Source organism: Phodopus roborovskii, unplaced genomic scaffold (genome assembly GCF_943737965.1).
Source record: "Phodopus roborovskii unplaced genomic scaffold, PHOROB, whole genome shotgun sequence".
Classification (NCBI taxonomy): Eukaryota; Metazoa; Chordata; class Mammalia; order Rodentia; family Cricetidae; genus Phodopus; species Phodopus roborovskii.
Window position 1 is genome coordinate 11,513,319 of NW_026126525.1, and position 14,086 is coordinate 11,527,404.

A 14,086-nucleotide genomic window follows, 5' to 3' on the forward strand; every position below is an offset into this window, starting at 1 on the left:
CTAATGACTGTCATCATTAGGTGTTTCCTATGCTGACCTTCCTTAAGGGATACTATGTCCCTTGTCATGGAGTTCAGTGGACAGAAAAGCTTCTTCCAGTACAGGTTTCCTTGGGGAATTTGTGAAAAAGAAAAGGAAAGTTATTTCAAGACAGAGTTTCTCTGTATAACAGCCCGGGCTGTCCTGGAACATCTCTGTATACCAGGCTGACCTCAAACTCACAGAGATCCCCCTGTCTCTGCCTCCCAAGTGATGGGATCAAAGGCACATGCCACCACCACCTGGCAAGAAGAAAAATTATTACCCAACCTTTTTCTAGAAAGTTTTGAACAAGAAAAAGCAATCATTCTCAAAGCCGAGTAACTTTTTAAGCATCCATGGGTCTTTGAAATTCTCTGGAAGATGAAGTGATTATTATTTACTCCATTCTCATAAGCACTGTGTTAGTTTTAAGTAGCTCACATTCTTGGTAGTTTTTAAGTGTTGTATTCATACCTTTTGATAGACAGACTTCTAAAATGTATATGAAAGATGTCTAGGAAGAACCACTTTTTAAATTCAAATGTATGCTGCGTTGAAATGGAAAAGTGGAGAGAAGTTTTCAGCTATGACATAGGTGGAGAAAGGCCTTTACTCTTCAGCTGTCTGAGCACACCTAGTTTGGTTTTCTTCTCACACTCCAGTCTAAGTTTCCTGTCCTGTCTGCTCTCAACTAGTTTAGGCTTGAGTTTAGGAGATAAGATAAAGATAGGCCGTAGCCAGCCATGTAATCCCAGGACTTGTGAAACTAAAGCCAGTCTGGACCGATTCAAGGCTAGCCTGAGTAATTTAGTGCTCTAAATCAACAGTAATAATCAAGGCTTTTTTTTTTTCTTAAGGGCTGGAGATATAACTTAGTGGTAGAATGCTTACCAAGTATCCATGGGGTGCTGAATTCAATTCCTAATACCTCACTGGAGAGAGAAAAATAAATCACAAAGCCCTTAAATACCTTGGCATGGGTAAAGCTGACCAAAGTCCCGCCTGGGATGGGAAATGGTGAGGGATGTGAGAAGAGTCATCAAGCATTCTTCAGTGGGAATTAGGATAGGGTCACATGGTTTGTTTTTTGAGTTTTTCTATCCCATCAATCTGATCTTGGCTCACCGACTTAGCAAGACATCGGGTAGAAATGGTGGTTGGACATTCTTTCATAATGTTTTCTGTGTCTTAGAGGATATCTCATTTATGCCTGAGCGATCACAGGTCACTTATTCTCATCACTTTGGCGGTAGTAAGTCTCTGCTGGGACCTCTGTCCACTGCAAGATGAAGCTTCTCTGACTACAGCTGATAGCAGCCTTCTTCTCTGGGCATAGACATAATTATTTAGAAAGCAATTGGGCAAGCATATCATGTCCATTAGACAAAAACCTCTGGTAGTTTCTGCAGTAGGACCTGTGACCTGCCAGGCATGGGCTTTTGACAGATTTACAGTGCCAGGTGTGAATCCCCTTCTGTGGAGCAGAAAGTGGTTGGTTACACCCACAGACTTGCCACTGATGCACCAGCAGGTGCATCTTGCCTGGCCAGCCAATAGCATAGCATTCAGGGGCCACAGCTGAGTAATACCGTTGATGGTAATTCTTCCTCCAAAGTCTTCATTGCACCTTCCCGCACTATCAGAGCTAGCTAGCAGCTCCAGAGCTAGCTGCCGGCTCCAAAGCGTATGTTATCGTTTAGTTCTGCTGGGCAACCAAGGGCAGTGACAGTTGCCTGGATTGCTTTGGGAGCCTCTCAAGACCCCAAAGATAAACTCCGAGTCACCGGGTTCCTTTATGTGTTTCTCTCAATACTGGATAATGTTTTCTCTGTTTTCCACCATTTCTCTTCTCTTTAGTGTGTGGGTCAGGACAGGTTGCCACACAAACCTTTTGTGCTTTCTGGAACCTGGGCATTTCCCCCCAAACCCCAGTTACAGGATAGGGAATGCCCCCCTTTCTGCCCCATGTTCAGAAGTGGTGGCTTTACCTTTTTGTAAACCTGTTTGTTTTTTCTCCCCAGAACATGGTGTTAAGAAATGGTACCAAGGTCTTTGACTCCTGGGAGAAACCCCCTCTCCCTGTGTATACCCAGTTCTATTTCTTCAACGTTACCAATCCAGAGGAGATCCTCCAAGGAGAAATCCCCATACTACAAGAAGTGGGACCATACACCTACAGGTGAGTCCCTCCTCTGCTGTTGAAAGCTGGGGACATACTTGAGGCTGTGCCAACACAGCCCTGCTAGGACACAGACCAGTGGTGACACATTTGTTTCTTCTCTTCTATGACATTGCTGGTGTCTGGGGAGATTCCTCCACAGAGCTCTGTGGGCAGGGCTGAGTCCCTGCATGTCCTACTCAGGAATGCTACCCTGTTCTGTTCATGGCTGCTCTCCACTTCTGGCCTATTAAGGCTCCCTCCAACTTCTTCCACACAGACTTAGTTTTAAATCAGTTTCTGGAATGTACTGTTGGTCTGAGGTGTTTTTTTTTTTTTTTTTTTCTTTTTCTTCCTGTTTTCATTCATTCAGTTTTCTTTTTCTTTCTAATGAGACAAGATCTTTAGTAGCTCAGGAGTACCTCAAACTTCTTGATCCTCCTTCCTGCCTTCTAAACTGGGATTATAGCCTTTATTTCATGTTGGATATGAACCCAAGACTTCAAAACTTCTGAACAAAACTTTAGAAAACAAGTGGGGTTTGGTGGCACACACGCGTTGAGGCATGAATTTAAGGCTAGACCTAATCTACAAGAAAAAAAAAAAAGAAAAGAAAAGAAAAAAAAAGAAAAACCCCAACAAACCTAAACCAGCCAACAAACGAAAACTCACAAGGAATCAAAGCCATAGATTATAACCATAGCTCAAAGAAATCCCAGCCTTCTCCCAAAATGTCTCGCCACTATGTCTGTTGGACAGATTTGCTTTTTAGATGGGGGTCATGTGAATATCTCTACAAGTGAAACTCTGTTACAGCCCTCCAGATCCCTGTTTTATAATGGCCCTACCTGATTGCTCCTGGGGAAAAGCTCAGAAACACCTTACAGGTGTTTTTGACCCTAAGGGCTCTTTAGATACATTTCACAGTGCTCTGTGACATAATTGAGGGGAAACACTTTCCCCTCCCCCTAGCCTGTCACTCACAGGCATTTTCCTTCACATGTAAATGTGTGCAACAAATTACAGCAATGGTAGTGTGCCCTGTGTGTACCTGAGTGTAGCTGTTTGAAGCATTGTTCCCTAAACTTAAAATTACAGCAGTTATCAAGCCAGCTGCCCCATCTTGCTTCAGGTACCAATAAAGAAGCAAGCACACTGCTTCTAAGTCATGGCGTCTTTTCTGTTTGGGGGGCTGTGCACACATGTGTGGAGGTTCGAGGACAATCTTGGGTGCCAGTCTCTGTCTTTTACAGACAGGGACTCTTATTTGCCACTACACACAAGCTAGCTGGCCTGCAAGTCGCAGGAGCATCTCCTATTTCCATCTCCCATCTCACCGTATGAGTACTGAGGTACAAGCCTATGTTACAGGCTCGGTTTTTACCTGAGTTCTAAAGATGCCAACTTAGATTCCATTCTTACCTGGAAAATGCATTACAACTACACCACCATTCTAGATTTGTTTGTTTGTTTGAGATAAGTGCTTCCTATATAGTCTAAGCTAGCCTGAAACTTCCAAACTTTCTGCTTTAGCTTCCCCCTTCTCCCCCCCCCAGGCTAGAATTATAGGGTTATACCACTGGCCTGACTCTAAAGCACAGATTTTTAAATCAATGATAGCTCTATTTATTTTATTTTTTGTGAATTTCATTTATGATTATTTCATCATTCCCCCAACAACTCCTGTGCCCTCAATTCCTTCTCAAATTCATGTCTTTTTTTATCACTGTTATACACACACACACACACACACACACACACACACACACATGAATGCATGAACACACATGCACACACACTTATAAATACAACCTGCTGAGTTCATTTAGTGTTGCTCAGATGTCTATGAATTTGGGGTTGACCACTTGACACTGGACCACCTACCTGGGGCTCTTCTCTGTAGGTCCTCATCGAATGCTGAGACCCTGTGAATTTTCCCCATTCATGTTGGCATGGCAACTGGTGTTGTCCATTTTTAGGTCTCGTTGAGATTTCATGAATGTAGCTTCCCTGTCACATATTGAAGACATTACTTTGCAGCAGATACTCTGGTCCTCTGGCTCTTACAATCTTTCCACCGCCTCTTCTGCTGTGTTTTCTTAGCCTTTGGTTGTGGGAGTTGTGTTGTAGATGTATCAGCTGGGGTTGGTCAGTTGTTCTATGTGTTTTTGCTCAATTGTGACTTTCTGTGATGGTCTCTGCTGCAAAAGTAATGAAGGATGAGAGCTGCACTTGTTTGTGGTAGAAGGGTAAGTATTTAGAATGCCGTTGGGAATTGTGCTGGTTTAAGAAAGTGGCAGTAGGAGCTGGAGAGATGGCTCAGAGGTTAAGAGCACTGGCTATTTTTCCAGAGAACCTGAGTTCAATTCTCAGCAGCCACATGGTGGCTCACAACCATCTGTAATGAGATCTGGTGCCCTCTTCTGGCCTGTAAGCATAGAACACTGTACACATAATAAATCTTAAAAAAATTAGTGACAGTAGTAGGTTCTCCTCTAGGGTCCTTGGCCTTACCAGGCACTGGTAGTGGACTAGGTTTAGAGTACCTTGCCATTCTTGTTATTGTTGTGATCTGTAGGCATCAGAGCTACCAAGTAGGACTATTGGTTGCCTTCCTCCCATGGCTGCTTGTATGTCTCCCCCTGATACTTTGGGGGCCTGTCCTCAGGGAGGTGGCTTCCAGGTTGGTTCCTGCTCAATTTCTCTAATTCTTCTGTTTGAAGTGTGTAGTATCTACAGCAATAGGGACTTAATCTCTGGGAGGCAGAATCCAAGGGCCATGGCAGTAACCTACATTATTTTGTGTTCTCTTGGACTGCCCTGACCAATAACTTGAAAGGAAGTTTTTTGTGCCTGGCAATGGGTTTTTATTAGATAGTCAATGGCTTTAGTGGGAGCATTATCATCCAAGTGACAGAACTTCATCTCATATCTATGTGTGTGTGTGTCTACACATACATACATATGCACATATTTATATACACATGAACATAAATGTACTTGCATGTGTAATTGTAAGATGTAAAATAATAAGATTTCTGTTAGGATAAAGCTTGCGGGGGACCTTACATGGAGGGACCATGGGTGGGTTCCATGGCAGGCGAGGGTGACTGAGGCAGGGGACAAACATACCAGACAAAGTGAGAAGTTTTATGAGAAGGGGGAAGGAAAGAGAAAAGAGGTAAACGGGCAGAGACACACAGAGAGGACACAAGAGAAGTGGGAAACAGGAAAAGTCCTGTCTGGCCCAGGGGAACCACAGGGAGAGAACTGGAAAAGAGCAGAAAGAGAAGAGAGGAGAGAGAAGAGCCGTAAAGCGAGGGTAAGTGGGCGGGGTCTGTCTTTTAAAGGGGTCCTTTGCACCTGCCTGCAGACTAGTACTCATGGAATCCTGGGCTGACCAGAGTACTGCCTGAGTGCATTCTGCCAGGTGACGGGGGCAGAATGAATGACAACAATTTTTCCAAATATCCTTAGGATTATATATCCCTCTTTCCCCTCCTATTGACCTCCTTCTTCCCTCCACAAGCAACTCTTCCTCCATGTTGCCCATTTCTCCCTTCGTAGTGTACCATTTGCCCTCCCTCTATATCCATGGGTTCTGTATTTGTCCACATAGTTAACTAACTGCAAGTTGGAAACACAGGGAAAAGCTAAATTCTTGCTGTCATGTGCTTTGTAGTTGGGCATATGGTAGTTGCTTCTGTATTAAACACATACAGACTTCTCTTGTTGTTGCCTCCTTAATAGATGAACACAAAAGAGCTGTCCACACAGCATTTCCATTGTGTTAGGTAATACTAATCTAAAAGAACATTAGGAGTACATGGCAGGAAACTGAGAGTCTAGCTCAGCGTTAGAGTGCCTGCCTAGTATTTTAAAGAGACATTGAGTTTGATCCCCAGTGTGGCAGACAAAAGACAAAACAAAACAAAAACATGCAGGGCAATGTATGTGTCTTATATGCCAACACTGTACCCTTTTATTTAAGGGATTTGAGCAGCCAGATTTTGGGCTGTGAAGGCTAGAAATGAGAAGCAAACCCCTGTGGGTCCTGAATTGGTTTCCTGTATAATCCCCTGGGTATTAATCTTCTGAATTAAAGATTGAGGAAGGGGTCTTGTAAATTCAGGGCCTACCTGGACTACAGAATGGCTTCAAGGTCCTGACAGCCTGTCTCAAAATAAAAAGCCAAAGGTATTGAGGTTGCAGCTCAGTGGGGCAGTGCTTTGCCTGCCATGCACAGGTTCTCATGCTCGGCACGGCCAACAAAGAGTTAACGTGAGCAAGAGTTGAGAGGTTTAACTGTGGAGCACCTGTTGGAGCTATCCTGCACAGTAGGTTAAGGACTCCTGACAGCAGAGGCAGGAGAATGTAGAGATGGAGGCTAGCCTGGGCTATGTAGCAAGAAACAGAAAATACATAAATCAAAACAACAACAGCAACAAAACTCATGGAATCATGCCAGCACCTGAGAGCAGAGGCAGTAGTTGGAACGATCTGGTGCCTCTCTACCCTTCCCCTTCCCCTCATGTCCTCTCTATTGCCAGAGCAGTTTTCCATAGGCCACATCAGCTATTTTCTTCTCTTCCCTGCTTGGGGTCATAGTGACTCTCTGTGTGTGGCGTTCATGGCTGTAGAGGTTTGGTGTCGCCTGTGCCTAAGCCTTTTATCTTTACTTTTGTTTTGGGCATTTATGTTGTTTCATCTCTCAAGCAAGCACAGTAGAGAAACAAGGTTTCTAACTCACACTTTGGGAGGTCTCTGCCAGGACTGCTGAGCCCCATTCAAGAGGAAGGGGCTGGGTCCCATGTTCTCCTCAAAGGCAGGCAAGCCCCATGACCTGCCATGTTGCCTACACTTAACTTCCCATCTGACAGTCGCCACCGTCTGTAGTGCCACTGTGGAGAACCAGCCTTAATGGGCTTCTTGGGGGCAACTAACTGAATCACAGCCTTGATCTTAAGTTGGGATTTTACACTCTTAAGCCAGGTGTTTCAGCACATGCCAGCAACCCCAGCACTAGGGAGACTGAGGCAAGAGACTTGCCACAAATCCAGCCTAGATCACAGGGTGAGACAGTCTCAAAAAGAAAAAAAAGTCTTATTCTCAATTAGAGCTTCCTAATAGAAAGTTAATAAGACCACAAAAGTGACTTAAACTTTTCTTAGTAGCCACACCTAGCAAAGTAAAAAGAAACAGATACATGTTCAAATTTTATATGATATAATAAGACCCCCCAAATATATTTTATCATTGAATGAAAAAAGGAAAGGAGGGAGCTGGAGAGATGGCTGAGTGGTTAAGAGCACTGGCTGCTCTTCCAGAGGTCCTGAGTTCAAATCCCAGCAACCACATTGTGGCTCACAACCATCTGTAGTGAGATCTGGTGCCCTCTTCTGGCCCACAGGTTACATGCAGGCAGAACACTGTATAAATGATAAATAATCTTTAAAAAGAAAAAAAAAAAAAAAAGAAAAGGAAAAAAACAGGACTGCTCCTAAGTATGGTGGAGGAGAAAGTTTAAAGTAGATAAAAGGGAGAGCTTAAGCAGAGGCAGGGACTTCTGGGAACGTTCAGAGTGAACATGACCAGGCTGAGCTGGGCCACGCGGGGAGATGGGGGAGGGGCGGGAAGAGGAGAGAGAGGGGCACCAGGTGCAGAAGCCTTCAGGCCAAAGCTACAAAAGGAATGGGGTGGGGGAAGGGTGGCCCAGCAGCAGGGCTGTAGGCTCAGGGCAGAGGTGGGGTATGTCAGCTATGCCTTATAATAGGTGGTAGGGACTGAGGGGTGCTGGGGGCACCTGGCAGCCAGGTCTGCTTTGGTATGTTAAATAGGCACCTCAGCCATTTGTCTTGGGTTTGAAACTTAACAATTCAGAATTATTAATATTTCATGCCTTCCCTTTTCATACTAAACTCTTTCAAGCCCCATGGACAGTTTTAATTTATATCATATGTTTAGTTTTTTGTTTGTTTGTTTTTTTTTTTTTTTTTTTTTTGGCAGGGTGGGTAGGGATTGAGCCTAGTAGCATTTGTGTATGCTGTGTAAGCACCCTACCACTGAGCTGTGACTCAGCCCTTACATGTTTAATTTTGTTTTAAGCAGCGTGTCCTAGATTGGCCCCTTGTCACTACCCCACCTGCTGGCATACTGAGATGTCTCAGTTGGGACTCCAGGAACACACACACACACACACACACACACACACACACACACACACACACACAAAAGTGACTATACATATCTGATTTCTTGATATACTGGAAGGCCTGTGAAGAACACAGGGTCTGTGAATGCTCACAGAAGGAGTGAATGAAATATTCTCAAATGCGGTTTAGAATCCATGGACTCTAGGGAGAAACTGACTAAGACTGGAGCATATGAGTAGCTCAGTTGGAACCTCAGGACCCAGTCGGGGATGGTCCAGGGTGGATTTGAACAGGACCAGGTCCTGAGAATGAATGGCTGTTATGAGCAGGCTGCAAATGCAGGTTGGCTGAATGCCCTGAGATCTGGGTGTGGAGATAAACATGGCTTTTGAGGGAGTCATCAAACTTCTTGGTGGAGCCTGCTTGCCTGGGTCTGCTTTGTGCAGCCTTCAGTGGATCTGATGCCACTTGTGACTTGATTGTGCTGTTGTTTGAGCTGGCAGACTGACTGGCATGCCATAGCACCTGCAACAGCATTTGGCAGTTCAGTGAGACCCGTTCTTATAGGTCTGCTGACTTTTTGCTTTGTTTTTCCAAGATAGAGTCCTACTGTGTGGCCCTGGCTGTCCTGAAACTCGCTATGTAGACTAGGCTGGCCTCCAACTCACAGAGATCTGGCTGCTTCTGTCTCCCAAGTGTCGGTCTAAGCAACTCCTCCCAGCCAGGTCAGCTGACTCTTGCCCACGTGTGCCAAGTGCCCACTGGGGGAGGTGATGCTGCCACTGTTTACTGTGAAGGGAATGGTGGTGGGAACTCTGAAAGGAGGGGTGGCTTCTGGACTGCAGAGGCCGGGCTCATCAGACAGTTTCCAGCAGTTAGCATGTTGTTGTGCATTCAGTTTGAATATTCTGGGCAACGTGGCAGGTCCGAATGTGAAGGACCAGTCTGTCCAGTTTAAGGATTGTGGTACCTCATTTGTGTTGTCTGAAGCTGGAGGTCTGGTAGCCAGAATTAAGTTGCCCTAGGAGCCTTCTGCTCAGTGACACCTTTGCTTGTAATTTCTACAGATTTGTGGTCGCCTGTGGCTTTCTCAGCTTTTGGCAGACGTATGTTTTATCAAATATTTTTCCTATTTCTTACTGTTTCAAGAATCAAAAACAATTTGTCTAAGACCCGCTCAATTGATCTTCATATTTTTGTTAAGTATTTGTTAAAGGTACAGTATCCCATTACAAGCCGTCTTGTAGTGTTCCTTCTATTTTCCTTCCTTTCTGTTTTAGGCTTATGTGACTGCTTTGACAGTAATTTTAAAAAGATGTGAGTGCTAAATCTGAAGTGAGTTTGTCTTTTTTGAGAGAGGGTCTCTCATTTGACCTAATAGAACCCGCTAATTAGGCAAGGCTCTTTGTTCAGTGAACCCCATGGATCCACTGTGTCTGCCTCCCCAGCATTGGGGTCACAAACGAGTGCCTCCATGACCTGCCTTTTTACATGGGTTCACTCAGGAGATTGAAGTGGGCCACCATGCTTGCAAGGCAAGCACTTTACCGACTGAACTATTGCCCCGCCAGTCTTTCTTTTTTTTTTTTTAAAGGTTTATTTTTATTTTTATATGTCTATGTCTCTCTGAGTGCACGTCACAGGTGTGCAGGTGCCTGCAGAGGCCAGAAGATGTCCTCAAATCCCCTGCAGTTAGAGATGCAGGTAGCTGTGAGTCACCTGATATGGATGCTGGGAGCCAAACCAGGCCCACCACTGAGTCAGCTCTGCAGCCTCCTCCATCCCCATCATAGTTTACCTTAAAAGTCTCACTCCTACTTTCCTACTTTTGGGGGAATGTGAATTAATAGTCATTATGAAAAACATGTGGCAGTCCCTCTAAAAAGTAAAAAAAAAAAAAAAAAAAAAAAAAAAGCTATATCATGTGATCCATCTGCCCAAAGAAAACAAGTCTGGCAGGCGGAAGAGACATCTGCACTTGTTTATCTTAGAGCCCTTCACGTATCCCTTCTTAAATGATGGTCTCTGGCATTTCACTGTGGCTTCTTTGCAACAGGAGACACAGGGTATAAGAGGCCCGTCGTGTCTCAAGAGCTTAGTGCACGTGTTAATGCCTCATGGTAAGGTAACGACTTATGTTCCTAAGGACTTAGTGTGTGCTAGAGTGAGTCAGCTGAACTTAGCATTTCTGCGGTTTAATTCTCACAGCAAGTCTGTGAGGTAGGTATGTTGTCATCACCACTTCACAGGTGAGGAAATAAAAACAGACACCATGAGCAGCAGGCATAGGGGCTCGCACTGGAATCCCCATGAGAGGGGCAGAGGCAGAGAGAGGGATGGAGGAACGGAACGTTTGAAGCCAGCTAGCTGGCTTACGGAGAGAGTCTCCGGCAACTCGGTAAGGCCTTGCCTTAAAAATAAAATGAAGCCGAGGAAACCAGGAGTGACTCCTTAGTCCCACAGTCAAGTGTCAGTGTGGACCAGACGGAGCACAAAACCTGAGGCAGGCTCACCCCACACACCCGTCTAGTGCACTGTTAGCAAATCATGGTGAATTTCGATAGACAGCTGGATGGGCGGATGAAGCTGAATGACTAAAATGTGTCGCTTGCTTCCTTGCCTTCCTGGTGGTGTTGAGGATTGATCCGGGGGGCCTGGAAGATTGTTCTTTCTTCCTCTGTGATCAGATAGTTTAGTGTCTAGCTCAAACATTTCCTTCTTTTGTTTGTGTTAGAGACAGTCTCGCTCTGCAGTCCCGGCTGACCTTGGATTTACAGCAATCCTGCTTCTGTCTCTCAAGCCAGAGACTACAAGTGGTGTGGTCTTCTTTCTGTCCTTTCCTCCTTTCTTTGTTTGGATTTTGATGTTGTTTTCAGAATATGTAAACTGTGTGGCCCAGGCTATTCTGAAATTTCTGGATTCTTGGGTTCAAGTAATCCTCCTGTCTCAGTCTCCCCAGTGCTAAAATTACATGCAAGAACCATCACATTAGGCTTTCCATACACTTTCTTTCTCTTCCCCTCCTACCTTCCTCCTCACCCCCCTCCCTTTCCTTCCTTTATTTCTGAGACAAGTCTCACCATATAGCCCAAGTTCTCTTCAAATCTAAAATCTTCCCATCTCAGCTTCCCTAGGACAAGGACTACAGATGTGGTCCCACTCCTCTCTCTCTCTCCCTCCCTCCCTCTCTCCCTCCCTCCCTCTCTCTCTCTCTCTCTCTCTCTCTCTCTCTCTCTCTCTCTCACACACACACACACACACACACACACACGACTAGAACCACCATGGTGATCAACAAACATTAAACTATATTGTCTACTGGAAAACAGGGCGATCATACCAGGCAATTGGAAATACAATTCCTTGATTTGTTGTCTAGGCCCAAGATTGCTTTTGTTTCTGTTCTAAGCTGTTGTCTGTATTTCTAGATAGTTCTTTGGTCTTCTCTAATGTGGTTGATAGTGATCTGATCCCTTCTTGAGGTCAGTCTGCAGTTTACCAACAACTTCACTGTTTACATTGATTTGCTGTTTTGCTAGTGACTGTCATGTATGTATGTGTATGTATGTGCACATGTGTGTTACTAAGCACGTTTGTTGGTATCATCAAAAATCCCTTTTTTTGTGTCTGTCTGAGCATTGCCAGAACAAAAATTTTGGTTTCTTTGGCTTATCACCTGCTATTTTGAGAGGAAGGCTTCCAGCCCCTTCTTCCTCCCCCTCTCCCTCTCTCAGCAGAATGGAAGCCACATTTTGTCGTCTTTTTTTTATTCCCAGCATTCTGTAAAGGTCATGAGTCAGTGATGCCATAGGATGGTGGGTGGAGGACTCCATGTAGTTGAGGGAAGTTATGAGGTTGCTCTGAGTCCACTGACGCTAGTCAGTGTCCCACAGGAGTAAAACCGGAAAGCCCTGGCTTTGACCTGTTGAACTTTATTAATAAACCAAGTGAGGTTACAGGTTGAAATTGATTGGCATCTTTGTTCTCAATTGACCCTTAAATATCAGATTTCCACAGAGTAAATAATAAAGGCAACATGTTAAATGCTATCTCCTCAGTCCATGTTATATACATAAACATAAGTGAAGCAGGTCTTAGCCTTTAGATGATTCAGTCCTTTAGGTTCATGAAGTGAGACTTGAGAGAAGACAAATAAGCAAAACATGCTTAGCAAAGACCCTGATTTCACATTAAGCAGTGACTCCTCAGTGGGATGTGGATCAGTGTGGGTACTCAGCAACTCTCATCGTCAAGTCCCCTGCAGAAGGTCTGCCCTTGACCTCGATGTGGGGACACTCAAGAGGGAGCCCTTCTGTGTAGGAACAAGCTTTGGCTGAACTAGTGCCTGGCTTGGTAATTTCCTCTCTTTCTGAATCTTCTAACAATCACTCTGAATTAACTTCTGCAGATATGAGGTCAGGTGAACAAGACTTTAAACCTACCTGGTCCCTATATTCTTTTCTCAGGCACAATGACTAGGCTGTGATTTCCAGAGGAGGAATGTTTGATCCCAAGCAAGGTTAGACCTGTTCCATGGGAGGCAGGAGAACCTGCTTGAAGGCTGTACAGTAGGCTAATGGAGACAAAAGGAACAGCTTAGGAGATAGGGCAGGCTGAATCCATGCTACAGGGAAGCCTGGTGGGACACCCCTGGAATCCCAGGATTTAGAAGGCTGAGGTAAGCTTGCTGGTTCAAGGACAGTCCAGCCTATGTAGGGAACCCCTGCCTCAAAACACAAAACCAAACAACCCCAAAAAAGAAGCTAAAGCTCTAAGTCATAGGAGTGCCTTTATCAGATCCCATGGGCCCCACTAGGAGGACGCTGGACCTCAACGGTGTGTGTGTGTGTGTGTATGTGTGTGTGTGTGTGTGTGTGTGTGTGTAAGCATTGTGGTCCAGATGGAGAGGTCAGAGCTACACTCTGGCCCTCAACATCCTGAGTGGTCCAGGACAGAGAGGGACAGAAATCAGGCTGCCACCAGAAGAAAGGGGCTGGAACTCAGATAACAACACAAATCACTGCGAACCTCTGAACTTCAGACTGTAAATGTGATTGAACATAGCCATCTCCATCTGATGCATTATTATTCCTAGAAGACAAGTGATTGTTTTCTTTATCGTAATTATTTAAATTTGGCCTGTGTCACAGGCATGATTGCACTGCACTGACATTGTTCGCCACCATTTGTTCACATCTGTATCCTCTCCAGTCCTGTGAAGGGCCCTGCAAAAGTCAGATCTTCATAGCTACTGTGTGTAGCACAGGGCTTAGCGCTATAGAACATTCAAAGACCTGGCATCTATTCTATCTTGTGTATGCCTATTTATTACTTGTGCCTTTATTATTTTCTTATCTATTCTTATTTTTTGTTTGTTTTGTTGTTGTTGTTTGAGACAGGGTTTCTCTGTATTGCTTTGGAGCCTGTCCTGGAACTTACTCTGTAGACCAGGCTGGCCTCAAACTCACAGAGATCCACCTGCCTCTGCCTCCAGAGTGCTGGGAAGAAAGGCATGTGCCACCAATGCCCATTCTTATCTATTCTTATTTTAAATCAAGAAAGTATCAGACACAGGGGTGCATAGCTGTAATCTGAGTTCTCAGAAGGCAGAGGCAGGAGAGTTGCTGTAAGTTTGAGGACAGCCTGATCTGTATTTCTAGTTCCAAGACAGCCAGAGCTACAAGTCAAGACCACTGTTTTGTCTTGTTTTTTAAATGCCATCAGCTTGCTTGCCATTTTACTGTTGGCTACATGG

The 14,086-nt window shown here is 44.8% G+C and overlaps 1 protein-coding gene across 4 annotated transcripts in view; it reads left to right on the forward strand.

Moving 5' to 3' along the window:
* Nucleotides 1–14,086, forward strand: part of Scarb2 (scavenger receptor class B member 2) — a 193,022-nt gene that overhangs the window by 16,694 nt on the left and 162,242 nt on the right. For all 4 annotated transcript variants that reach the window (XM_051198212.1, XM_051198213.1, XM_051198211.1 and 1 more), the window contains exon 2: nucleotides 2,043–2,200. In XM_051198212.1, coding sequence (XP_051054169.1) covers nucleotides 2,043–2,200 — 158 coding nt within the window. The remainder of the gene's footprint in view (nucleotides 1–2,042; nucleotides 2,201–14,086) is intronic.